General features: G+C 44.3%; 1 protein-coding gene across 2 annotated transcripts in view; it reads right to left on the bottom strand.

Moving 5' to 3' along the window:
• KLHL14 (kelch like family member 14) overlaps nucleotides 1-25,284 on the bottom strand; it is a 138,348-nt gene that overhangs the window by 23,267 nt on the left and 89,797 nt on the right. For both annotated transcript variants that reach the window (XM_085605689.1, XM_085605688.1), the window contains exons 4-5: nucleotides 7,950-8,039; nucleotides 6,285-6,363 (exon numbers count right to left, since the gene is read on the bottom strand). In XM_085605689.1, the coding sequence (XP_085461815.1) occupies nucleotides 6,285-6,363; nucleotides 7,950-8,039 (169 nt within the window). The remainder of the gene's footprint in view (nucleotides 1-6,284; nucleotides 6,364-7,949; nucleotides 8,040-25,284) is intronic.

Genomic DNA, 25,284 nt, shown 5'->3' with positions numbered 1-25,284 from the left:
CCTCTGAGTACTCCCACCAATGGGAGAGATGCAGGACTGATTTAAAACATGGTAAGACAGCGGCACCTGAGGAAGGCTGACAAAGCCGAAATGCATTGTGCCTTACAGCTGCGTGAATAAAGAGCTTCCGAAGATATTTCCCCGTGTGGCCTCTTTCCTTTCAGCATTGGAGGAGTTTTTGTATATATATATAAATATATATAAATATCACAAGAAATGGTGCTTTAAGGTATTCTGTTCGGATGGGAAGCTTCCAACGTCCTCTGGCACTGTAAGCTGGGATGCGGGTCGTTCTTGCATTTAGGATGGAAATGGTCACCTACTCAAGATTTCTGTGACAAACCTGGGGACTAAGTAAAAGTTCCTGACATTGAATGTGCGGGGCATGAATAGTCCTGAGAAGAGAAGTAGAGATCTCTGGAGATTTGGCATTGCTATAGTGTTTCTCCCAGACTCATTTGTGCGAGGACTGCATTAAATACCTAAGGAAAATATGTCAGGGTCAGGTAATTGCTGTATCCAACTCTGGTTATGCCCGGTGGGCATTGTTATGGGTAACCCCAGTGGCCCCGCTCAAGAAGTCACACGCGCAGGTAAATGAGGATGGACGATATGTCATCCTGGAGGGCACCATGGACGCCCACGAGCTCGGGCTTGTTAATATTTATGCACCAAACATTGACGACTGTGCTTTTCTTGGTACAGTGTTTGCAGACCCGCAGAGCTCCCTATCAGCTGAGGTAATTATGGTTGGAGATTTCAACTGTTTTTTAAATGGCAAGCTAGATAGATCCCCACCCCGACAAGACACTAAGCCTCGCATGACATCAACCCTTACGCAGGCGAGTTTGGGTGTAATAGATATTTGGGAATTCAACATCTACACACACTTAAATTTTCATGCTACACTCCAGCAGCAGGCACATACAGTAGGCTAGACTACTTCCTCATTCAAACTGCTGCAACACAGAGAGTAGTAGATAAAAACTATTTGGCCCGGTACATATCAGAACACTCACCACTGCTAATTACATTTTCTTTAGAATGGCTGCCACCCAGAGTGCCGCTATGGGGACTCAGCGCTGAAGCCCTGATTGATCAGGTCTTCCAGGGAACACTATTGGACGCCATAGATCAATATTTTGAACACAACCGGAGCAGTGTGGGCAGCAGTGTGATGGAGTGGGGTGCCATGAAAGTGGTGCTCTGGGGGGTATGTATGGCAACATCGGTTGGTATATGCCAGACACTGGATAGAGATTTAACACAACAAGAGCCAGTGCTGGAGGCACTAGAGAGAGCACTGTCCACTAATCCTGAGGTCCTACGGGATTGGAATCGGCAGCAACAACAGGTATATAAACACATTTGCCATACTGGTCAGAGATGATGGTACGTGGAGGGCGATACAGCGGGGCAACTACTGGCACGCCAGATTAGATCAGAGACTTCGGTACAACCTATATTGGCAGTCAGGGACTGGCAGGGATGCACTGTGTATATGCAGCAGGCAATCAAGAAAGTCTTTGCAACTCATTTACGTGCGGTAAATGCCATGCCACTGAGTTGTACGTATGTCTACTTGCTTCCCAAATACCTGGTGGAGCTGCCAGTGCTGCACCTCTCTTCGAAGGACTGTGAGATACTGGGGGCCCCAATGACCGGGCAGGAATTGCTAGAAGCGGTGCAATCATTGAAAACTGCTAAGACAGCAAAGGGAGACAGTCTCCCAGCAAAATTCTATAAAATCTTTCTAGGGACCCTAGTTGATAAACTATTGCGGGTATATGCTGAAGCACTGGAAAGAGGGATGCTCCAAGGTTCAATGAGAGAGGTCCTTATCGTATTAATACCGAAATCCAGAGAAGACCCCGTGAAGGGGGACTCCTATTGTGCGCTCTCCACGTTGAATATTGATCAGAAAATCCTTGGTAATGTATTTATTTATTTATTTTTAACATTTATAGAGCGCACTGTAACCCTTCGGGTATCCTGGCGCTGTGACAATGGGAAAAGGAAGTTGATATGGAGATTACAGAGCAGGGGCAGGGAATCATGCTTTGGGGAAGAGCCACGTCTTAACTTTCTTGCGGAACGTCATTAGGTCCTGTATTCTCCTAATTTCCAAAGGAAAACAGTTCCAAAGGCAGGCAGCCGCCACGCCAAACGCTTTTCCCCCCAAGGTTACTTTCTTTATCCTGGGAATCCTAACAAGACTAGCAGAAGATGAGCGAAGATTACATACAGGTTCATACCAGTTGAATCTGCCTTGAAGCGATTTAGGCCCCAGTCCATGAAGTGCCTTAAACACTATACATAGAGATTTAAACAAAATCCTTTGAGTCACTGGAAGCCAGTGCAGCTCTGCCAGCGCTTGAGTCATCGAGGAGCAGCATGCCCGGGTCAGAGCAAGCTTTGCTGCTGCCGCCTGGATACTCTGGAGTCTTGAAATCAGATATCCCGGAGATTCCAAGAGCAGGGCATTACAGTAATCAAGGCGGCTCAGAATAATGCTCCTTACTACCATGATTCTTGCCTGGGCTGGCAGCAATGGTAGCACTTTCCGGAGTCCCCGGATAAGAATAAAACAGCTTCCCACCAGCTTGTTAACATGGGATTCCAAATTCAACCTCTCATTGAAATTGGCCCCCAGATTGCGTACTGTGCTCACTGGTACCAGAGGGGCATCTGTGGTTATGGGCCAAAAGTAAGCTGTAGTCCTAAAGGGACACCACCCAACTTACAGTGCAAAATCTCTGTTTTCTTACTGTTAAATTGAAGCGAGTTGTCCCTTAGCCAGTTCACCATTTCTAGCATTAACGCTTGAAAACTTCCCTGAGAGTCTGCGTGGTCACCGCCCAAGGACACCATAAGCTGGGTGTCATCGGCGTAATTGACCACGCTGATGTTATGATGTTTAATGATACCCAAGAGTGGCCGCATATATGTGTTAAACAATATGGGGCTGATTGAAGACCCCTGAGGTACCCCATGTTCATTTTTGAGAAAATCCGATTGATACGGGGCGAGCGCTACTGCCTGCCATCTATCAGAAAGATAAGAGCGCATCCAGTTCAGTGCCACACCTGTCACACCCAGAGTTTCCAGCCTTGTAAGAAGAGTGGTGTGATTGACCGTATCGGAAGCGGCTGACAGGTCTAGCAATATTAAAGTTGCCGATTGTCCCCTGTCAGCTCGCATTCGAAGGTTATCCAAGACGGTCACCAAGGCTGTCTCTGTTCCATGACTAGGCCTGAACCCAAATTGCTCATCTTCCAATTTATTATTTGTCTCTAAAAAACAGGGACAATGCCCTCCTTACCAAGCATTCCATGATCTTAACTGGATATGGTAATAGGGAAATTGGCCTATAGTTCTTATGGCAACCTGGATCCAGTGTGGGTTTTTTCAGGAGCGGTGTTATAATTGCCTGCTTCCAGCCGGGTGGCACCACTCCACTACTGAAAGACTGGCCACACAGCTGACGTAAGATAGGAAAGATCTCTAATCCTAGTTCTTTCAGTATCTTGTGGGGGATAGGATCCAGAGGTGACCCTGAGGAGAGTCCTAGGGCCACTCGAGCAAACTCCTCTCCCGAGGGCATCTTAAATTCATCCAAAGTGGACATTGTACATTGCACATTGTTGGCCAGACTGCCGCCCCACTTCCACGCCTGATCCACACGGATCAGTCAGGATTTATCCCCCATCAGAACACACTGTGTAGCCTTCGCTATGAATCTAGAATTATAGTATCTGGTGGCTCACCTGCAACATATGATACACTGGTTGGATAGACAGAACAACTGGGAAAGGTTGCTACTAGAAGCTCCATGCAATGGCCATCCGCTCAGAACACTGTTGGTGAGGGGAAGAAGGATACCTGACACATTCCCTCATGTGATCCTACTACTAGGCCACCTCTGAGAGAGAGCAGCGCAGTGAGTGATGCAGCGGGCACCGTTTGCTCCAGAATTGAACCTGTGGATTATGCGACCATTTGAGCAGATAGCGCAGTAAATGGCAGTTGACAGATGGCAGGCGGGAGGTTGCATTAGGTTGTCAGACCTTTACCCAGCGGGCCACTTCATCATCATGCAGGATGTGATTGAGACATTTGGTTTGGGTTGGGGACAGTTCCTCTAATATGCCATAATCGCGGCCACGGCACGTCAGTTATTGCTGTTGTTCCCTGAGGCCCCTGAACCCATATAGACGATGGTGACTATACTATCCATGGCTCAAGGGCGTATGTTTATAACACACTTATATCGTGCATTGTGCGTGGGTAGATGAATACTGCTGTGGCAAGTGAAGGATGTCTGGCAGCATGTAAGCGATGAGCCCATTAGCCCCAAAGACTGGCTTAAAATATACGCAGGATTGCGCAAAGTGTCGATCATTGCTAGATTTAAACTGATACAATACACCATAGTATACCTAACCAGAGATCATAGCTGTGCTAGATGCGGTGCTAATGTGGCGGATTTCCTTCACATCGAATGACACTGCCCAATTATTATGCCCTAGTGGATGAGGATGTTAACCCAAATCATGTCGTATGGCACTGCCCAATTATTATGACCTATTGGATAATGATGTTAACCCAAATCAAACATGTGACAGGGTGGGATGTACCACACACAATTAAACAGTGTGTGTTAGGCCTGCTCACTGACAATCCAAAGAAAAAATTAAGTAAACGATTCACAGTACTGGGACTCACAGTAGCTAAGAGATGTACTGCGATTGGCTGGCTAAGTGCTAGACCCCCCTTGCTTAGGGAATGGAAAAAAGACCTGCTGTAATGGGCCGAGGGGGGTGAGACACACAGGAGAAGAACTGCCGAGATGAGAGGGTGGCAGAAGACCTGCTTGCCTGGGGCATTATGACCCGCCGCGGTCCGTACAGGTAACATCGGTGGGGCCGTGTAAGGGGGGATTCCAAAGGACGATGCCGAGGGAAAATTAAATAAATCATACATTTTCCCTCAGCATCGTCCCTCGGAATCCCCCCCTTCCACGGCCCCACCGCTGTTACCTGCACGGACCGCGGCTGGTTATGACGCATGCGCTCTTGGAACCTCCGCAAGGTGACCATTCTGGAACTAGCTTATTAAGTAATGCCGAATAGCAGAGTTGTTAAATAGGAGTAGTGAGGAAGATAAGTGACTGATCGTATTCTATTAAATGAAGGCCTGTAGATGAGATTGAAAGTACTCCTTAATGTATCCACCGGTAGATGATTGGAAGCTAGGGGGTAGGAAGCAGGAGGGGGAACCGTTCTAGTTACACAAGTTGGTAAACTGTTACTTCTGACATTGGTGAATGTAGTATTATTGTGTTTCGTCAGTTGATGCACTGTAACCTACTAACAATGTACAGGCAGAGGCTGAAGCCTACTTTTCTATGCTAGTAATAGGTATTGCTATAAGGTGCAAACTGCCATGCTACTTGAAATGCTAATAAATATTTTTCTTTTAAAGTATAGAACTGGGAGAATGAGGAGGAAGAGGCAGCAAGACTGAGAGGGATGAAGGATAATTATGACAATGGAGGTAAAGAATGAAGCAAAGCTATTCACTATGGATGGGAATGAGTAATAGTCATACAGCGGGAGAAGGATGTGTAGGCGCAGACGCAAGTTCGGAGGTAGGAAATGAAAGCATTAAAGAATGTAGATTTGTCCTGACTGAGGGTTCACGTGAGGGAGGGCACAACATGTCTGTATGCAACAAGGTGCATATGGGTCTGATTTTTACCCCATTTTCTAGGTGGGAGCTCATGTTGATTTGCACCACATAAATGATGGGGTTTACCAGGGTTGGTGTCAAGGAAGCGAAGGGGTGAAGTTGCTGATGAGAAAAACATGTGATGGTGTGTAGAGAGGGTAATGTAGAATTTCTCAAATGAAAGGGTTAGAAGATGGTCTTGAAAAGCATAGTCAGAAAAGAGTCCTTGGACTTCAAAAGCATTTCCTGTTTGAGAACTGGAGAAGGAGGCAGTGCTTCTGCTGTGGGAATTTTGATGGCCGGTAACGTCCACTAATTGAACAGTGTTGAAAATGCTCAATAAAATAAATTCTCTGTAGAAAAAAACAATATCATCATGCCCCATAATGATAGATGATGTGGGGAGGACATGCATTTTATACAGGATGGACCTCGTGCCTTATCATCCTTCTACAAGATATGTCAGTGCTTACAAAACACTTTGCACCTCTGTGAAAACACATAGTCCAACATAGGAATAACAAACAGTTGAGAAAGAAAACACAGTAACTCACCTTTCCTGCATGGGGGGCAGTTGAATCCAGCTATTGAATCGTGGATCATAACGGCTGACAAAGTTTGTACTGTGTTTCCCTGTAAAAACACACAATGCATGTTAAAGAAAAATATAAAATAAGCTCATTCAAGAAAAATTGTTTGATGCTGCTGTTTTTCTAATTCTGAAAATAGACTAAAGTGTTTACTACTTCTATTTGAAGTAGGAATCTCTCAGATAAACTCTGAGGGCCTGATTCTCAAAATACACTTTGTTGTACTACATCATGTACTACAAAACATATTACTAAATTAATGTTTTGTCTATACTTTTACGTGCTAGTACACCGCCCAACTTAAGAGTCTCCGCACACATGAGTGTACAACTTATTAGTAAGTGTGGGAAGGACACAGGGGAGAATACAGGGCACATGTAAAGAAGAATTTACGAGGAGGAATAAATATATTTCTCCTCGTTACACTTGCTTTGGGCAGGTACACCATTTTGGTGCAAACTCATGTCTACAACTGTTTGTCAATATGGGTTTGTGTCAAAATCCAAGGATGGATGCACGGGAACACCCATGCACTATGCATGGAACGCCTCCCTGCCGCAAAGTAATGCAAGACAGCACAATGCCCTCACTGTTTAATTCCAAAATGTATCTGTCAACATCTGGAGAGCTACTTGTTCATAATTTCCTTCTTTAATGTGCTGGCATTGAAGCTCTTCTATGCCTAGTCACTCCCAAAGTGTAATCAGCTTCTTTGTCTGCAGTCTGTCCCGGCTTTTAATTGTGAAAATTCGGCCACCCCACATGTACCATGTCTTCTAAGAACTAACCTGGCCCTTGATCAGCAAAATATCAAATTAAACATTTACAAATTAATAAACAGATGTATAGATCTGGCGTTTGGTACCACACCAGCTCAATACAATACGAGTTTTTCCTTTAAATACTCTGGGAAACATTTTGCAAAAAGGTATCTGTCCAGGTTGTTTTTACAGATGCACAGTGTCCACATCTATTAAGAACCACATGGCCATTATGTGCACACAGGAATGTTCAGACTGCACACCAAAGCAAGGGCATGAAAGAGGGTCTCTATGAAGATACACGGTGGCTTCAAGCATTTACAGATATTACCAGTCCCAGCGAGTACACTCACTGTGCTCTCAGCCAGCAGAGACCCCTTCACAGAGGGACACAAGGGGCGTCACATTCGCACCATCATAGGCCAACATAAGTGAATAAAGAAAATGTGTCACTAGCACACAGAACTCTTGTACACTCTAGGCGCTTAAAAGGGCAATTAAGCCATGTCAAAACGTGGCATGTGATACTACTGTTCATCACCCACGCAGATAAAATTAAGATTACGTAGATTATGAGGAAAATATTTTTAAAGCAAATTATGAAAGGGACCTTGTTCAATCCTCATCAGAAACATGGATGGCAGTGTTTGTATTATCCATTTTCAAAAGTATTTTCTCTATGGTTTTATGTAGTTCGCAGACATCTTTCGAATTATTTTTGCTATATTCAGTGAGTACTTTCAGAAGTGACTCCACTGTGGCTCAGTGTGGCCCTGGTGTGCTCCACGCCACAGTACAATGCCACGGTTAACCCAGAGCGACCACCAAATTACATGAAACCTTTGTGCACGAGGAGAGAGACACTCACCATTGGGGTTCCACTGGTCCTCTCCTCCCAGTAAAAACAAGAAGTTTTCAACTTCCACAACGCAATGATGAGCACTGTTATACGGCATGACTGCAAAAGAAAACACACACCTCATGTTAGCAAGACCAAACTGTTGTTCTGTGTACCAACTACACATACATGGATGCCAATTAGCGGTACCAGGGCCTGCATCATCAAGGCATGTTTGGCTCTTCCAAAACCCTGGCACTTCTCTTTCTATGGTTGTTCTCTGGGTCATGAAGACAGCAACAGGAACAGAAAGTAAACAGGACTTCCTGTTTACTTCGTGTAGTTTCTACTCGTTGCCTAACCCTGGCCATTAGTCAGCATATAGGCTTCATCAGCCTGTGATGTTATCGGGGTTAAAATGGTGTAAGGCAAAAATTACTTCTAAGTACATTTTTTACTCATGCAAACTAAAAGCACTTAAAACATATTTTATAACCTTTTTCATTTTTAGACAAAACAATGAGAAGTGAGACTGAAGAAAATGAATTATAACCATTACCAACAAGCAACGATATCGGTGCATATTACAGTGGGTAATGAAACTTGAGGGGGCCCCCCTGCAAACCCCCCCTCTGCCCCCACCCAGATTCAATCAGGAGCTCTCAGGCCAGAGTACTGTGCTGAGGGGGCTGCCCGCAGCTCGGGGGCCCCTCGCACCGCAGGTGCTGCAAGGGCCTATGTTACGCCACTGGCAAATCAGCGGGCTACCGGCCGTACCAATGTTTCACTAACAGACCCGCATTTAGTGGTGGGATTAGCACCAGGTTTCTGCAGCAGAGCTTCAGCTTGCTCTGCCATTGGAAACCTTTGACTAACGACCTGTTCTCCAAAGGTCCATCGTTCAATAAACATTAGAAGACCTGCCCTGCATAGGGCAAGGCTTCTTCAGACATACCTGTTCACGACCACCAGGAACAGGAAACAATAAAAATGACCATCGCATGCTGGGAGGAAACGCTGAGCGCTGCATGGCTATTTGTGCCTACTTTTTCAAAAACAAGCTGCTGCTTTGTAGGTTTGTTTCTCAACCAAAATGTAGGCAGGGTGGGGCAAAACCAACCAGTCGCGGGTTTTGCATTCTGATCAGCGTTTTGAGTAACCACAGCACCATTGTATGCACACAAGATAGGAACTTCTGAGATCTTATACTATGGCGAGCGATCCTCTGCCAGGGGAGGAGGGGCCAGGTCCTCCGCCAAGCTGGTGGACCACCATCCCATTTGTCATTTATTTGGGAAAATTGTTAGACCCAATAAAAAAGATCAATACAAACAAATCTGAAAAATCAAATGCCTAATATATAACAGAATATACATTTCTGTTGATGGAAATTAAAGTTTGGTAACTGCAGTAGAGTATAGTGAATTTCATGCCCCTTATGAGGCACCGAGGCCCTTCTGTGAGGACGAGTAAGCAACTACTCGAATATTAAACATGATTGCTAGTGTGTAAGTTTGTAATGTTTGTAATGTTGCCTGTGAGCTGAACGTTTTCTGTTGTATGATTCAGAGGTGTGCTCCAGTTATGCTGTGGCATACTTGTGGCTGCACTTAATCAAGAGTTGAATTAGAAAGGCATGGGTGAAGATAGAGTTACTTCTGCATGTACTTAATATACTAGACTTACAATCCTCAGTCAATTACAATCCTCAGTCAACTGGGTACGAAGCTATCCCAAAGATAGAGCTTGGACGTTAAGACCTGTAGCTTGGTTCACAGAGAGGTTATTATATGAGGGTGAGAAGCTTCAGTCTTCGCAGGGGCTTCATATGGTCCGTGTTTGATTCCTCTGAATTAGCCGTTTGGCTGATACAACTAAACCAATAGTCTTCAAATTTTGTAATGCCGACCACCACCTTTCCCCCGAGGACAAAATGTTTTTCAGTTGGTCATCCGCAAGCTTCAGCAGGGATGAAATGACAGGGAGGGGCATAGCGTTGACGAGGAGGGAGCATATGAAATTGTTGGCCCAGTGGTGATTGTACTGTGCAAACACTAGCAGGGCAGGATTAAATCTGTGCTCTCTTTTCACCTGTTTCACATACTATGAATTCTATTGCTCTTCTTTCTGCAGTCATCTGGTCCTAATGGTCTACTCACCTGCACAGCCACAGACGTTCCCAATGTCAACCTCTCCCCTTGTAATCTGTCACGTGCTCCTTTCTCCAGTAATCGTCCTCCTCTTTCCTGTCCCTGTCCTCTCGTCCATCAATGTCCATATCTTTTATTATTGTCCATCTCTCATGACTGTTCAGCTCTCCTGGTCCTTTTTGCTCTTCACAAATTGGCTCTTCTCCAGTCACTGGGCCATGTCCTATTATTTTAGATTCACATCACTGCCCCTCTCTCTCATCACTGTCTGTCTCTCCTATCACTGCCCCAGTAATGTGCCTGTGCTTCCCTCTCCTGTCACTATACTCCTTTCTTGATCCTTTTTAACTCTGTTCCACCATGGTCTCTGTTTGCTCCTCGTAACGGTGTTTACTTTTTCGGTCTATGCCCCCTCTCTGGTCAGTGGCCCTCTCTTCCTTCCCAGTCCTCATATGGGGTCACTTTCCCCGTCTCTAGTCATTGACCGCTCTCCTGTTCATACTTATTTATCCCGTTTTCACTTCTTGTATCACTGTCCACTTATGTGGTGTTCACCTTCCTGCCTCGACTTCCCATCTCTTCAGTCAATGTCACTCTCTCCCATCTATGCCACTCTCTTGCATCAATGCTCATCATTTCACTTCCCTCCTTTAAATACTTCCTCTCCTGTCACTGCCCACCTTTCCACCACTTCCCACTTCCTGCCTTTGCCTTTCGTTCTTGTCATTGTCCCTCATACTGCCCATGACTCCTCCCATTGCGCACCAGCTAATACATCTGAAAAGCTGGTTTGCCAGGGGTAGGATCTGGAATGTGACTGGCTCTTACTCAGCACTGCCCATCTTCCAGAGGCCTCAGGACTGCTGCAGGTTCCAATGTGGCTTCTGTTCTTCATCTGAGTACAAGACATATGGGTTTCTTCACAAGTGAGGTACGTCTTTGAACCACAATGATTTAGTCTATTTTTCTACCTTTTGGACACCCGCACTCAGAGGCACTGCTGTAATTTGTCTATGGATACTACATTAAAAGCTTCTAACTGTGGTGGGTGAGGAGCCTAAGGACCAAAACATCAATCATGCCTGTTTTGGACCAAATTTGCCCCATGAACTTTCCTAGCTAAAACATAAAGAGGAATATATCATCTTTTTGTTTTTACTCACAGTGATTACTTAGTCAAAACAAGTGCATTTTATGTGCAGGTATCTTCACAGTTTTTCGATGTTTACGACACTTTTGACTCACTTGAGCACTGTGCCGTCGCCTTCACCAATATAGTGTTCATGCATAAAATTTGATGCGATGCTGAAACACTATATGAGGGAATGATTGAATCATGCTAATTATGTACCCTCTGTAATGTTTATCTCACTGGTGGCCATGACATTAGCAATGGTGTACACATTCATGTGTCATCAAATGTATGGATTAGGTTCATAAAAATGACACTGGAACTTTTAGTGCATAGCCATGTGACGCTGCCAGTAATCGCTGACCCTAATCACCAACATACAAAAGCAGGAACTTGTGAACTATCACTGACACTGATCACCAACATGCGGAAGTAGGAACATGTGTACTATCGCGGACCCTAATCACCAACATACAAAAGCAGGAACATGTGTGCTATTGCTAACTCTAATCACCAACATACAAAAGCAGGGACATGTGTGCTATCGCGGACCCTAATCACCAACATACAAAAGCAGGAACATGTGTGCTATTGCTAACTCTAATCACCAACATACAAAAGCAGGGACATGTGTGCTATCGCTGACCCTAATCACAAACATACAAAAGCAGGAGCATGTGTACTCTTCTTAAAATACAATTGAGCATATCTAAAATAAGAGGCATCCATTAGTGGGTTCTTTGGCACCCACTTCACACCTGTGTGCACTCCTTCTGTCCGCCTCTGCACGTCCCAAACACATTAATCTGGGATCAATGTTGCCTAGTGCCTTGTTGTAAACTAACAGTGTCTCTAATAGAATGCACTTGTGGACAAGTAGCCAGTGTAGGACTTTATGCGATCAGAGATAGGCTTCCTGCAGGGAAGTCCAAGACATAAATGTGGCTGATGCCACAAAAAGAAGGCACATCCCCAAACTTGAATTCAAGAAGCGAAAAAGGAAAGAATGAGAAGACAAGTTCTCTCATGAAACATAACTTGGGTTTCGAACAACAAATCCCACGAGAGAACATAGTTGCTTCTCCACTCGTCCACTTCAGAAAGTTTTTAACCATTCGTCTCTTCAGTGAGGACCTCATCTGCCAGCAATAAGGAAGCTCCTTACTCTTTCAGATCATCCTTGTTTGCCTTCACTCTTAGTCACTTTTCTGCAGAATCCTGAAATCGTCACTAACTTCCTGCTATGTAGAGTGATTGATTGCTCATTTGCTGTGGAAACGTGGCATATGTGGATCAGGAAACCAGAGAATAGTTCATGAAATTGCTGGACATGACCTGATTCTTCATTAAGAAGGCATATGCCTTTATTCAGGAACCAGTAGTCAAGTCTTGATTCAGAAACAATGGGCCCACCATGGTTCATAACCTGTCTGACATGTAATGTGTCAGGTGCCATTGGACAATATTTTGAACCTGGTAGCCATGTCATGTTTTGGAGACTACAGAAAATGCCATGATTCTGGAGCAGGTAGACAAGCTATACCATGCTGCGCTTCCAAAACGGATGTACCTGACTTGTTCCGATGAGTGGGACGAACAGTATTTTTACAACTAGAGGTAAATGTCACGACTTTGAAACTGGGTGACAAGTTGTGATTCTGAAATCTGAGGATGTCATGATTCTGCAACAGCACAGGTTGCAATGGTGAATAGTGTATCCGGGGTGCTGTTATTATTGAGGTACATGAGGTCATGTCCCCCTTTTTCATCTACTTAAGCTCTTCTCAAAGCCCTTTCATTCATTCAAATGTAACAATGTAGAATTATTGACTTCTTAAAAGAACACTTGTTTCCTTGAAAACCCTTGTACCTCCCACAGATAGATCGTGAGGCCATATGAACATTTTTGCATTGAATATGGTTCTTTTATCTACTTCCGGTGACATCACTTCCTGTGATGCCATTATCTCAAAAGTCATTATGGTGTCCCTAGTGATTCTGGGGGCTCAGTGCTGGTGCCGTTTTGCTGTAAATGGTTAGAGACACAACTCTTCATCCACCTATGAATGTTTACAGATAAAAACAAACGGAATTTTCTGTGTGTATTCTAATTTAACCTCCGTTTTTTTCAATAGCAAATATTATAACGATTGATCTTGCGAAGATGATGTCTTCCTTAGGCAAATGGATATTTTTAGATGCTGGCTTTCAAAATTGTAATTTATTCACGTTTGAATGGTAGGAATCAAAAATAATTACGCAATTACTCAAAGAAAACAGATTTTAAACCGTAGTAAATACTATCATTATGCCACTGTGCTCCCGCTCACATGGAATATTATTTAAAGTGTTTCAAATAAGGACTGGCAGCAGCATACACTGCATTTTTACTGCGCTGTTCCACGGCACACGATACATGATCCGTGCATAAAACAGAATTATATGTTTCACTTCCAGTGTAATACAATGATATGATAAATGTAAGAACGCACAGGATAAGCTTTCATATCATATAAAACTCTTTCAGGCCACTGGCACAAAATGATGTCCTTGTTCAACTCATCAAATGGCACCTTAAATCTAGGTGAGGACAAATGGGGGTGATGTGCACGCGCAGGCAGGGAACTTATTGCTTGACACGGATCAACAGAGCACTTAGGAAACCAGTGCAGTGGGAAATCAATATGACTCAGGGCCAGCTCCGACGCCATCCTCTGCTCGCCACTGCCAAAAAGGTGGGCTGCCTCGCGCCTGGAATTCTGCCGGTTACACCGCTCGCATCTCACTCGATTTATTATTTACTCTTACACACTCGTGCTGCGAGATATCCTATATTAAATGCACACAACAGGATTAAAAGATGTTTCCTTCCACATTTTGTTAAAAGAAAAGAACATAATTAAAATTGCGCAATCAAAGTCTTGTTTAATATCGAGCGTTGGTGTGTACGGCCTTAATGCCTCAAATTTAAATTATCCGATATTTACATTTTATTCTTATTCGAAATAGTGCGTATAGTGCAGACCTGGCTGATAGAGCGGTGAACAATTTTACCGAGACTGTTATTGTTGGGGGGGGGGGGCTTCTTAAGAAGGAGTTTCTGTAGATATAATGGTATGTGGGTGCACTTAAGACTAGGTTACGGAAACCAGGCTGTGATGACGAGGGGAGTACGTAACTGAGGAGGAGGAAGGGAACGTCACTGAAAAGCACATTGGGGCATATTAACAAGGGCTTTATCTCCGCTTTTTTGGCTTTAAAAGCCAAAGAAGCAGAGATAAAAATATCGCCCTATCAACAACAGGGTGCTAACATGCAAAATCGCATGTTAGCACCCTTTTTCACTACGCTTCCCTTTGCATCTCTAATGAGATGCAGAGTGGGCATTCCAGAGCAAAATAATAGGAGAAATGTCGCTAAGCGACATTTCTCCTATTGTCTAGCTTTACGCTAACCCTGTTAGAGACAATAAAAGCAGCGCTAACCACAGTTAACAATGCTTTTTTACGTCTGCTAATTTTCAGATTTAGCCATGTAATCCAATGGGAGGTGGATTACATGGCTAAATCCACCATGGGCTATCAACAAGGATATCCCTATCCTTGCAGTTTTATCGCTGCATTACCAGCGATAAACTCCCAAAATGCCGCTATCGCTAGATTTTTTATCGCCTAGGCGGTTAGCGTTGTTAATAACGCGATAAACAGGCGATATTATCCAGCGATAGCGGGCATTTAAAAAAATTAACGCTAAGCGCCCTTAGCGTTAATTTTCCCTGTTCTTTGCTAATATGCCCCATTGTACATTGTATTTTTTACACGTTTAAATTACACACTGTTGCAATTTTCAGGCACAGTGAAATGACATGCTTTGTTTAGGGATCACACACTTTTTTCTTGGTTTCTGAAAGGGGGATTAGAGTCTGGGAGCTAGAGTAGAGAGAGACGTCCCCTTGGGATACAACAGGTGTTTATGTCTCTTTTAATGCACCTGGGGCACCTCTCTGTAAGAGAAGGGGACACACAGACTTGTGCAGCCCCATTTGCGACCCCTACTGTGTATTTTCCAAAGCACACTAATTGCAATTGGGAAATGTGAAGGTCACATGCCCTCATTCTCCATAGGCTCATGGCCCCATCAAAATGAGGGAATGCCATTGCCCACGTGTTCCACCATAGTGCCGACGTGGGCACAGAGGATTGAAGAGGATGTTGGAGCATGCACTAGCTGTGCCTCACCTAAAAAGCGAGGCAAAGTTAGTGTGCCTCTGATTATACCCTCTGGAAGGAGGCATGGAGGGTCCGGGATGCCCAAGAGACACCCACCAGTAGGTGCCGGTTGCTATAGGCTGCCTGGTCCCAAGTTGCCCTGGGTGCACCCTGGTACAGACTCCGAACAAGTGCCTGGTTAGTCTTATTACGGCACTCAATCTTCAGGTTTAAGGGTCAATTGAGAAGGTCATTAAATGACATATCAAGGAAAACTTGCGCTTCCAGTGAGGGATGTGCGACTTTTGCTGTGAGGACATTAGACTCTAAGAGCTTGCATATTACCCTTACACCATCTGATTGCAAATGTTAAAGATTCTGTACAAAAAGGGATCTGTAATAAATGCCAAAATCCTAAAAGACAAGCCATGTTGCTGCTGATCTTTGGCAATAGCAGCAACACACGGAACGACTCCTGGTGGCCATCAGGCCTTGGAACCACACCCACTCGCTCAATCCACATCAGAAACTTCGGAATCGAGGGGCGTGGCCACGACGCCGACCAAGATGGCCGCCTGACGCGGGACCTCCGACGCGCCGGAGCTTCTCCTTTGTCCCGGCTCTTCTCCGAAGAACATTTTATCACCTTAGACATTGGATCCTCATGTTGGAATGCAGCGCGCTTCTGGTGAGCGCCTTTTGATGCATTTTTAGGGCCGACGCGCCCCTTTTTTCGCCACATTCGTTCTCTCCTCAGAGAGCGGCCGCCATTTTGGTTGTGGCGCGATGTTCGTTTTTCTGCTACCTTGGCTGCATTTGCTTCACATTGCCCTTTTTTTTGGGGTTGTACGCCTCCTGAATCCTGTTTCATCCCTTCTGGGCGCTCCCATGCCACATGGATATCTTCTACCCTGTGCTGCTCTACGTGGATGGAATGTGGTAATTCCTGAGAAATGACTTTCTGGCTATGTTCCTGCTTCCTTTTTGATTGCGCTCATCGCTGCTTCTGACGAGGGACGTCCCTGACCTGGTTGGTTACTGACCCTGCGCTCTTCATTTTTGCTTAGTTTGGCACTGGCTTGTCTCTGCTTACTCTGGAACACTTCTTTATTCACTCTACAAGCTCTCCCATGGTTAATGCTCCACCTCTATGTGATTGAATGCCTTCACCTTTTTGGTCTTACCTCACAGTCGTCCTCTTGTTTGCTGCTTGTCATTTCTGATTGGCTTCTATGGGCAAGCTACGCAATCCGAAGTTTGTCTTTACCCCTTCGAGGAACTCTCCTGTGGTACCCTCTTCACCTCATACTGCGACGGACTCTCCTCCCAAGGTAGCACCAATGGCGGGAGTAACCCTCCCTCGCTCCTCCTCAGCACATCCTCCTTCAAACAAATCCTCACCTCCGTCAGCTTCATCTTCCAAGCGCCTCAAACAAGATGCGTCCTCGTCGGAGAAGCCCTCATCCCCTATTTCCATGGAGATGCTTTTTGAGGAAATTCGCGCCCTGCGGCCTTTTGTTGAGGAGACCAATAGTAAGATGCAGTTTCTTGAGGAGAAATGGTCATCTATCGACAACAGAGTTACAGTTGTGGAGCAACAGGTTTCGGACCTTCATTCTACCTCCCAGAGAGTTTCCTCCTTAGAAAAATCTGTTCTGGCGCTACAGCAACACACGGAAGAATTGGAAAATAGGAACAGGAGAAACAACCTCCGTATTTATGGTTTGCCGGAATCTTTAGAAGGGGACGACCCTGTGCTCTTTTTCTCCTCCTTTCTCCCGAAGCTTTTGGATATGCCTTCCACCACATCCCTCAACATTCAGAGAGCGCATAGACTTGGTTCTCGTTCATCCACGTCAACCAGGCCAAGGGGAGTCATTATCCTTTTTTTGAAGTTCACAGATCTTCTCTCTGTCCTTTCCGCGTCCAGAGCCAAACGTCAGATCTCCTGGTTGGGTCAGAGAGTATATCTTTCCCAAGATGTTTCAAATGCTACTGCCTCTCGTCGGAAGGAATTCTTGTCCCTGCGAGCTCCATTGAGGTCCCTTGGTGCTAGATTTGGTCTTTTTCACCCATGCACTTTCAAAGTTACGTTACAGAATCAGACTTGGACCTTCCAGGATCCTGCTGAACTCAAAAAGTTCATTCATACCCGTTCTAATTCTTCAATGGAGACCTCCTCCTCTTCATGTGGCTGATTGTTTAATTGCTCTACACTTTCAGATTACTTGGAATGTCTAACTTTTGCTTCCCTTACAGGTCATCTACTCTGTCCCTGTCTCTGTTTTCGTTTATTAATTTCCTACGTATTAGATTATAAATATGTCTTTCTTACTCGCATGTTTCTAACTTCAAATTCCCTCATACCTTTATCGAAGAACTGTGTCCAGTTTTTGTCCTTCAACATTTGTATTCTTCGCCCTTGGTTCGTCATAAGTATGTTTTCATGTTCTCAAATGTTATTCATTTTTTATTCATTTATCTAGATGGACCGACTTCCTCTCAACCTGGCTCTTCGGTTATGTTCTTTGTTCCGGTGCGATCCGGCCTGGTCTCCCGTCTTGGGGGATCTGTCTCGTTGAGTGTCGCCATTTCCCCGTTGTCCCATTTCGTACTCCCCTCAGGTATGTTCTCCTCAGTCGTCCCTTTGGGATATGTGCTGTCTCTCCTTGTACTTACCTTCCTTTCCCGTTTCCTTTATCCTTTTTTCTTCCCTGTACTGGTTGATCAATTCCGTTTCTCCTTTGCTTCTATTCACCCCTTTTCCTCTCTTCTCAACCTATTTCATCGATATCTCTCAAAGTTTTCTCCTTTTCGACTTGTCTTTTGCGTATGCCTTTTCTTCTTTACTTCTTTTGTCCTAGTTGATTCTATGTTATTTGTTAATTCAAAGTTATTACATGGAATGTAAAAGGTTTTATTAACCCCATTAAGCGGCAGAGAGTTTTGTCCCATTTGGCCTCCTACAATCCAGATATTGCTCTCTTGCAAGAAACTCACCTTAATGATGTTGAATCTCTGAAGTTAAAAAGAAGTTGGGTGGGTACAGTATTATTTTCACCCTCTGATAACAAAAAAAATGGAGTTGCTATCCTCTGTCACAAGAGGCTTAAATGTACGGTTTTGTCCCAGGAGACGGACTCTGTAGGTCGTTGGGTACTGGCTAAAGTATTGATAAACTCGATTCCTTTGACTGTTTTTAATGTCTATGGGCCTGTACAAGCAGACTGTTCTTTTTGGCCTTTGATTGCAGAGAAATGTGCTCAATATAAGGATGTATCTTTTGTTTTTGGTGGTGACTGCAACCAGATTGTTGATCCGTTCCTCGACCGCAAATCCACAGTCCGTTTCACACCACATAAACCCCACAAACAATTTCTTAGTACTATTTCACAATCACATCTTATCGACTCTTGGCGTCTTTCACACCCTGACACGTTGGACTATTCCCTTTTCTCTCCTCCTCACTCATCCTTCTCTCGTCTTGACTATATTTTCCTCTCTAATTCTTTATCTCAGAACATTCTGTCTTCTTCCATTGAACCTATTGTGATCTCGGACCACGCTCCCATCGTGACGGACTTTGACCTACTCCCGCCACAGCCTAAACCTTCCCGGTGGCGCTTTAACAGTGCACTCCTCACTGATCCCAATTTTTCTTCTTCTTTTCGCTCTTTCGTTGAGGAATTCTTCTCTCTTAATTCAGACCCCAGTATTTCTTTCCACACTCTGTGGGATTCCTTTAAAGCTTCCGCGAGGGGTTTCATCATTGACTTTGTCTCTCGGAAGAAGAAACAGTTTACTCAAAAGCGGAAATCCTCCCTGGCCCACATAAAAACTCTGGAGCACCAGTTCTACACTTCTTCTGATAAATTTATGTCCCCGGATCTCCTGCGTGCTAAGTTAGAATTCAACAAATTAACTACAGATAATGCTTCTTCGATTCTCCTTCGCAGCAGTGCACGGTTTTACGGAGGTCGCAATAAATCTGGTAAGCTCTTGGCCAATTATCTCAAGTCCCGTAAGGAACGCACTCTTATAGACTCTATATATTCTTCTACTGGCACTCTTCTCCACAGAGACAAAGAAATCCTTGAACAGTTTCAATTGTTCTATCAAAACCTCTATACCCCAGAATGTCCTCCTACTCCCTCCCTTATTCAGAGTTATTTTGAGAAGCTCCCTACACCGTCTAATTCTCACCTGAATTTTCCGGACCTTGACCTCGATCTCTCTCTCCATGAACTTTCTGTAGCCTTGTCAGCCCTTACTAAAGGGAAGACCCCTGGCCCTGATGGCTTCCCTGTGGAATTTTATTTACATTTTTCAGATATTTTACTACCTAAACTTTTAACCCTCTTTCAATCATTTTCTTCATCTGGCAAGGCTGAAGGCACTTTTCAAGATGCTTCCATCTGTCTGATCCCCAAAGAAGGTCGCGACCACCAGTTTTGTAAAAACTACCGACCGATTTCGTTAGTCAATGTAGACTACAAAATCTTTGCCAAATTACTTGCAATGCGCCTAGACCCCCTTATGCCTCACCTCATCGGCAAAGAGCAATGCGGCTTCGTTAAGGGAAGGCTTACTTCGGACAACTCTCGCCTTCTTCTTAACGTCCTAAATAAAGCCCCCTCTCTTTTAACCCCTCTTGCTGCTATCTCTGTTGACGCAGAGAAGGCTTTTGACAGGGTTGACTGGTCTTTTTTGTTCGCTTCACTGCGGTGGCATGGCTTCGGTTCCAAATTTATTTCCCTTGTCTCTCTCCTATATTCTGCCCCCAAGGCCTCGGTACTTGTGAATGGACAACTCTCTCCATCTTTTAATCTCCAGAGGGGTGTTCGCCAAGGTTGTCCTCTTTGCCCGCTTCTTTTTGTCTTATCTCTCGAACCCTTCTTATCCTCCATTCGCAATAACACTTCCATTTCTGGTTTCCCATATGGCCCTAATCAATTGAAACTTTCTGCCTACGCGGATGACATCTTACTATTTATTTCTGACCCTGAGTCCTCCGTCCCCCCTTTATTATCCGAGTTTCACTCCTTTTCTTTGGTTTCCGGTTATAAGATTAACTCGGACAAAACCGAAATTCTCCCTCTCACCTCATCCTGTCTTCCCCATCTTTTCTCTGCTACTGGTTTTGCTTGGAGTAGCTCCAAGATTAAATACCTTGGCATTCTGTTTTCCAACTCCATCTCATCCTCGGTTAAGCTGAATTTGTCGGCAGTTATTTCCAGGATTGATCAGTCACTCTCAGCCTGGAATCCCCTCTTTCTCTCCTGGTGGGGGCGTTTGGATTCAATTAAAATGATGATCGCCCCTATTTTAATTTATACCTTCTCTATGCTTCCGGTTCACATCCCGGCATTTTACTTTAAAAAAATTGATTCTCTTCTTTCTCGTTTTCTCTGGAAAAGTAAGAAATCCAGAATTTCCATTGCCACTCTCCGTAAGCCTAAATCTAATGGTGGGGTTAACTTCCCTGATTTCCGTCTTTATCATAGATCCTTTTCCTTACGTCAGGCTTCGAGGTGGATCTCATCAACTCTCTCTCCTTTCACGCCCCTCTGGCTTCTTATTGAGCAATCTTTACTATCACCCTTCTCCTTTGCCGAGGTGATGCGATTCTCTTCCAGGAATCCTTTTTCTCTTTGCCCCCTGTTCAAACATACCTCTTCTCTTTTGAGTCCTTTGGTTCTTCCCTCCGAGGTTACACGTACATCCTTCTTAAATTCTCCTATTTGGTATAACTCTCTTATCCTTTTAAAAAATAGACCCATTTTTTGGAAAGCATGGAGGGTAAAGGGCGTGATGTGGGTCAACCAACTTTTTGATGGTGTATCTCCTTGCTCTTTTCCCCAATTTCAACTTTTATTTCGGTGCCCTCGCTCCTTTTTGCGGAAATTCACAACCCTCATGGCAATTATCCTTGATCGTTTCTACTCTCTCCCCTCTTCATCATCGTCGCCTCCCCCTCCTCTTCTTAATATTCTTGCTACACTCCCTAAAGCATCTCTCATCTATAAGTCTCTTCTATCTCCTAATCCCAATCGTGTCAAATCTAAAGTGGAGCTTTCTTGGGAAACGGATTTTTGTTGTACTTGGTCAACTACTCTTTGGGATAAGCTGTGGTCCAGATCTCTAAAAATCTCCCGCTCTGCTTCTCTTACTCAATCCTTATTTTATCTGTATCACAGGCTCTACCTTTCTCCTCTTTCTTTATCCCGCTTTTCTCCCTCCTCTGACTCTAAATGCTGGACTTGTTCTTCTTCTGATGCTGACCTTTTCCACATGTTTTTTCTGTGCCCTGCTGTCTCTGCCTTTTGGGGGAAAGTGTGGTCATGCCTCTCTCGTATCTTCCCACTTCCTTCCTCTTTTACACACTCATTTCTCTTTCTGGGTAGCCTTTCTGACTCCTTGAATCTCCCTGCTCATCTACACGGTCTCTTTGACCTGACGCTTGCGCTTGCCTTCCAACATATTTCTTCCAACTGGAAATCTCTAGCTTCTATCTCCTTGCAAGGTTGGTGGAACTCATTATGCCACTTTCACAGATTGGACGTCTCCTTTGCCTCCACTTGTAAACCTGCTCGTAATGTTGATTTTTTCTGGTTGCCTCTCACCACGTATTTGGACTGTTTGGCCCTAAAGAAACCTATATGTCTCAATGCAGAAAATTTTAAACCTCCTTGAACGTCTGGAACTCTCTCCTTTTACTATTCAGTATAAGTTTTGTTTAATATTATTGCTTGTTTTATGATGGTAATTTCGCATCGCTGATTTTACGTGTTTTTTACGACTTTTACAATTGAAAATGTGTCGTAATTCTTAGATAATGTATGGTTTATATTATTATCTTTATATCTTCCTTTCCCTTTCCCCTTCTTTTCCTCCCTTACCCTATCCCTCCCTTTCCCTCCTTCAATGTTAAAAATTCTCTTAAAAAATGCTTTGTGGTTTCTAATAGTGATATTGGCAATGTTAAGTTTCTCATTGGTTTCTGTATTATTGCAATGTATGCTGATATCTTTCTCTTGTCATCAACTCTTTAATAAAGCTTTCAAACATAAAAAGAAACTTCGGAATCATCGTTGACAACAAGCTCACCATGAAATCACAGATGAACGCCTTTTCCTCTGCCTTAGCTCACTCTCTGCATGCTATGTAAGATCTTCCAGTGGCTACCTCTGCACACAAGACACACTGTGACCCAATCCCTCATCACAAGACTACTGGAATATGGCAATGACCTCTATGTAGGAATCGCTGCACTCCTTCTGCAGGGACTTCAGACCATACAGAACGCTGCAGCCAGACTAATCCTCGGCCTTCCCCGACGGACCCACATCACATCCCACCTCAGGAAACTCAACTTGCTCCCTGTACAGAAGAGATGCCCATTCAAGCTGCTGCCCCATGCAAACAAGTCTCTACACAAGCAAGGACCCACCTACATTAACCACCATACTCTCTGAATCTACCGAAGCAGATGTGGAGGACACTCCTTCTCCCACATCGCAGCCTCCCTACGCACCTCAGGACCTCACTTCCAGGATTCCGAATGGCCCTCAAGACGTAGCTATTCGAATAAGCCTCTGGGGCCTGCAAGCCACACTTTATAAATCCTGATTGGTTGAAGTGATGGAAGGACGGATTCTCAAAGGATGGGACTTCAGAGTCCTGAAGCTCATGTGAAGGGAATCTGTCCTTTGTCTCAACACCACAGTAACATTGCAGAACTTTCGTAAATTATGATACAGGTGATGCATTTGTTTTGTATTGAATTGGGTAGCATCATGAAGGCAAAACTCAAATCCTCTTTGATAACAATCAGAAGTGCTAAAACAAAATGCTGTTTTGGCCATTCAGTGTTCTGACAGTTCATTTATACCCTCTTCAATAGTGTGAGCATGTTTGGGCTGCTACATCATGTTCAACAATGGCCTACTTTTGGTGCTAAAGTGCTCTCAAATCACATATAAAATGGCCGTTTTTGGTTCTTATACTATCACCTTGGTGAGTTCTATGACTATAAAAACAGTGGGCATTAGATTATAGGAAGTGTGCAAGGTCGGACTGGCCTACAGGGCAATCAGGCAGTGCCTGAGAGGCTGATCTGATAGACCAGTGTGCAGGCAGTTTGTTTGTGGGCCTATTTTATGGTATGGTGGGATGGTTTTTACTGTTGGTTTCCATGATATTAAAACAGACATTGCCTGCAACAAGCAAAAATGCATGCAGCCTTCCATACCTTGCCAAACACCCTTATGCAGTGTTTTTACAAGTTCTAAACTGCCTTATTTGTAAATGTAAGCCACTTTGTTTATCTACCTGATTTGCTAATGGGGGGCCTTTTATTTGGGTGCCCAGGCCTATTTTCTGTCACAGTCTGACCCTAAAAGAGAAGGTGAAGTGGACGACTGATGACACTAATTCATTACGTTTAGATAGCAGAGAGCTACTTGGGCAGCAGCCCCACAGAGCAGACACCACTCACACACATGCAAACCATAGAGCTTTCCCATACAAGCATACCATGTCTCTCTCATAAGCACACTCATACACATACCTGAACACACAAAGAAATATACACACAGCTCAAACCATTGCCTGCAGCATAACTCTCTGCTGCAGAACCACTCCATCTTTGTCTATCACATTTACCAGCTTTACATAATCACATACAAACCCTTATTTTATATTTTGCAAAGACCTGCACATGTCGTAGGCCTGATTTTCAGCATGTTTACAATTAATAAGATTGACGCATGCATGAACAAAGTTTCAAGCTCGTCATTTACACCTTTTTCTTCATTCTCAAAGATTCAATGACCATAACTTAGCATGTGGTTATGTCACTTACGAGTCAGAAGTTTCACACTGTATGCATTTTTTCAATCATTCATAAGAAGTGCAATACGGGCATGCCTAGGAGAATGTCATGGGAGGTAGTGGTCAGAGAAATGCAATGTAATGAGTTCAGCACCCATTGATTTATGATTTTTACCAACATTTGAAATGCAATTTTTACATATACCTGCACTTCTAAACCTATACCTAGAGCCACTGGATTCATGGATTTGTCTCTATGGGCACATATTCCATCATCTGTTGCGTAACGTAAGGAATTGAACAAAAACATTTCTAGCACAAAGGGAACAAAATGTACTCAAACAAATGCTCCACGCATAGTGCAGTGCAGTATGGAGGTTGTATGACAGAGGCACGCATGGCTATTTAAGCGTGCCTCTACTATGCTGTTTAAACCACAAATGCGTTTCAACAACACATTCCTTTACCACGCATGCTTTTACCACGCATGTCTTCACCATGCAGTTTCGTGGTAAAGGCATGACTGGTATAGGGATGTTTGGTAAAGATCACACTCTACGCTACCTGCCCTTAGCCCTAACAACGAACCCTACTCCCCGAGCTCTAAAATGTACCCCGACCCCACCCCGAGCCCTTAAAACTAACCCGACCCCTCCCAAACCCTAAAAACTTCCCCAACCCTCCCCAGAGTCCTAAAAACTACCCTGACCCCCCCGAGCCCTAAAAAGTATCCTGACCCCACCCTGAGCCCTAAAAATTGCACTGAGCCGTAAAAACTACCCTCCACACTCCCAAAGCTGAGCCCCAGCCCCATTTACCTCACTGCATCCTCTCCCGATCCTTCCTCCTCCTGGGCCAACCCATTTCAGCATCTAGACCGCGCATTGCCTTAACCACGCATATGCGTGGTTAAGGCAACCGTGGTTGCGCTTGCAATAGAATGGCACACTTGGCTCTGTCCGCGTTGTTCAGGGCATTTCTCCAGTATGGATAATTTGCAGGGGTAAGCTAGTCACATTTCAGTTGCTGATTGCTACATTCAG

Source organism: Triturus cristatus, chromosome 5_1 (genome assembly GCF_964204655.1).
Source record: "Triturus cristatus chromosome 5_1, aTriCri1.1, whole genome shotgun sequence".
NCBI lineage: Eukaryota > Metazoa > Chordata > Amphibia > Caudata > Salamandridae > Triturus > Triturus cristatus.
Note: the sequence above shows the minus strand (reverse complement) of the source record. Positions and strands in the feature narration are given on the sequence as shown.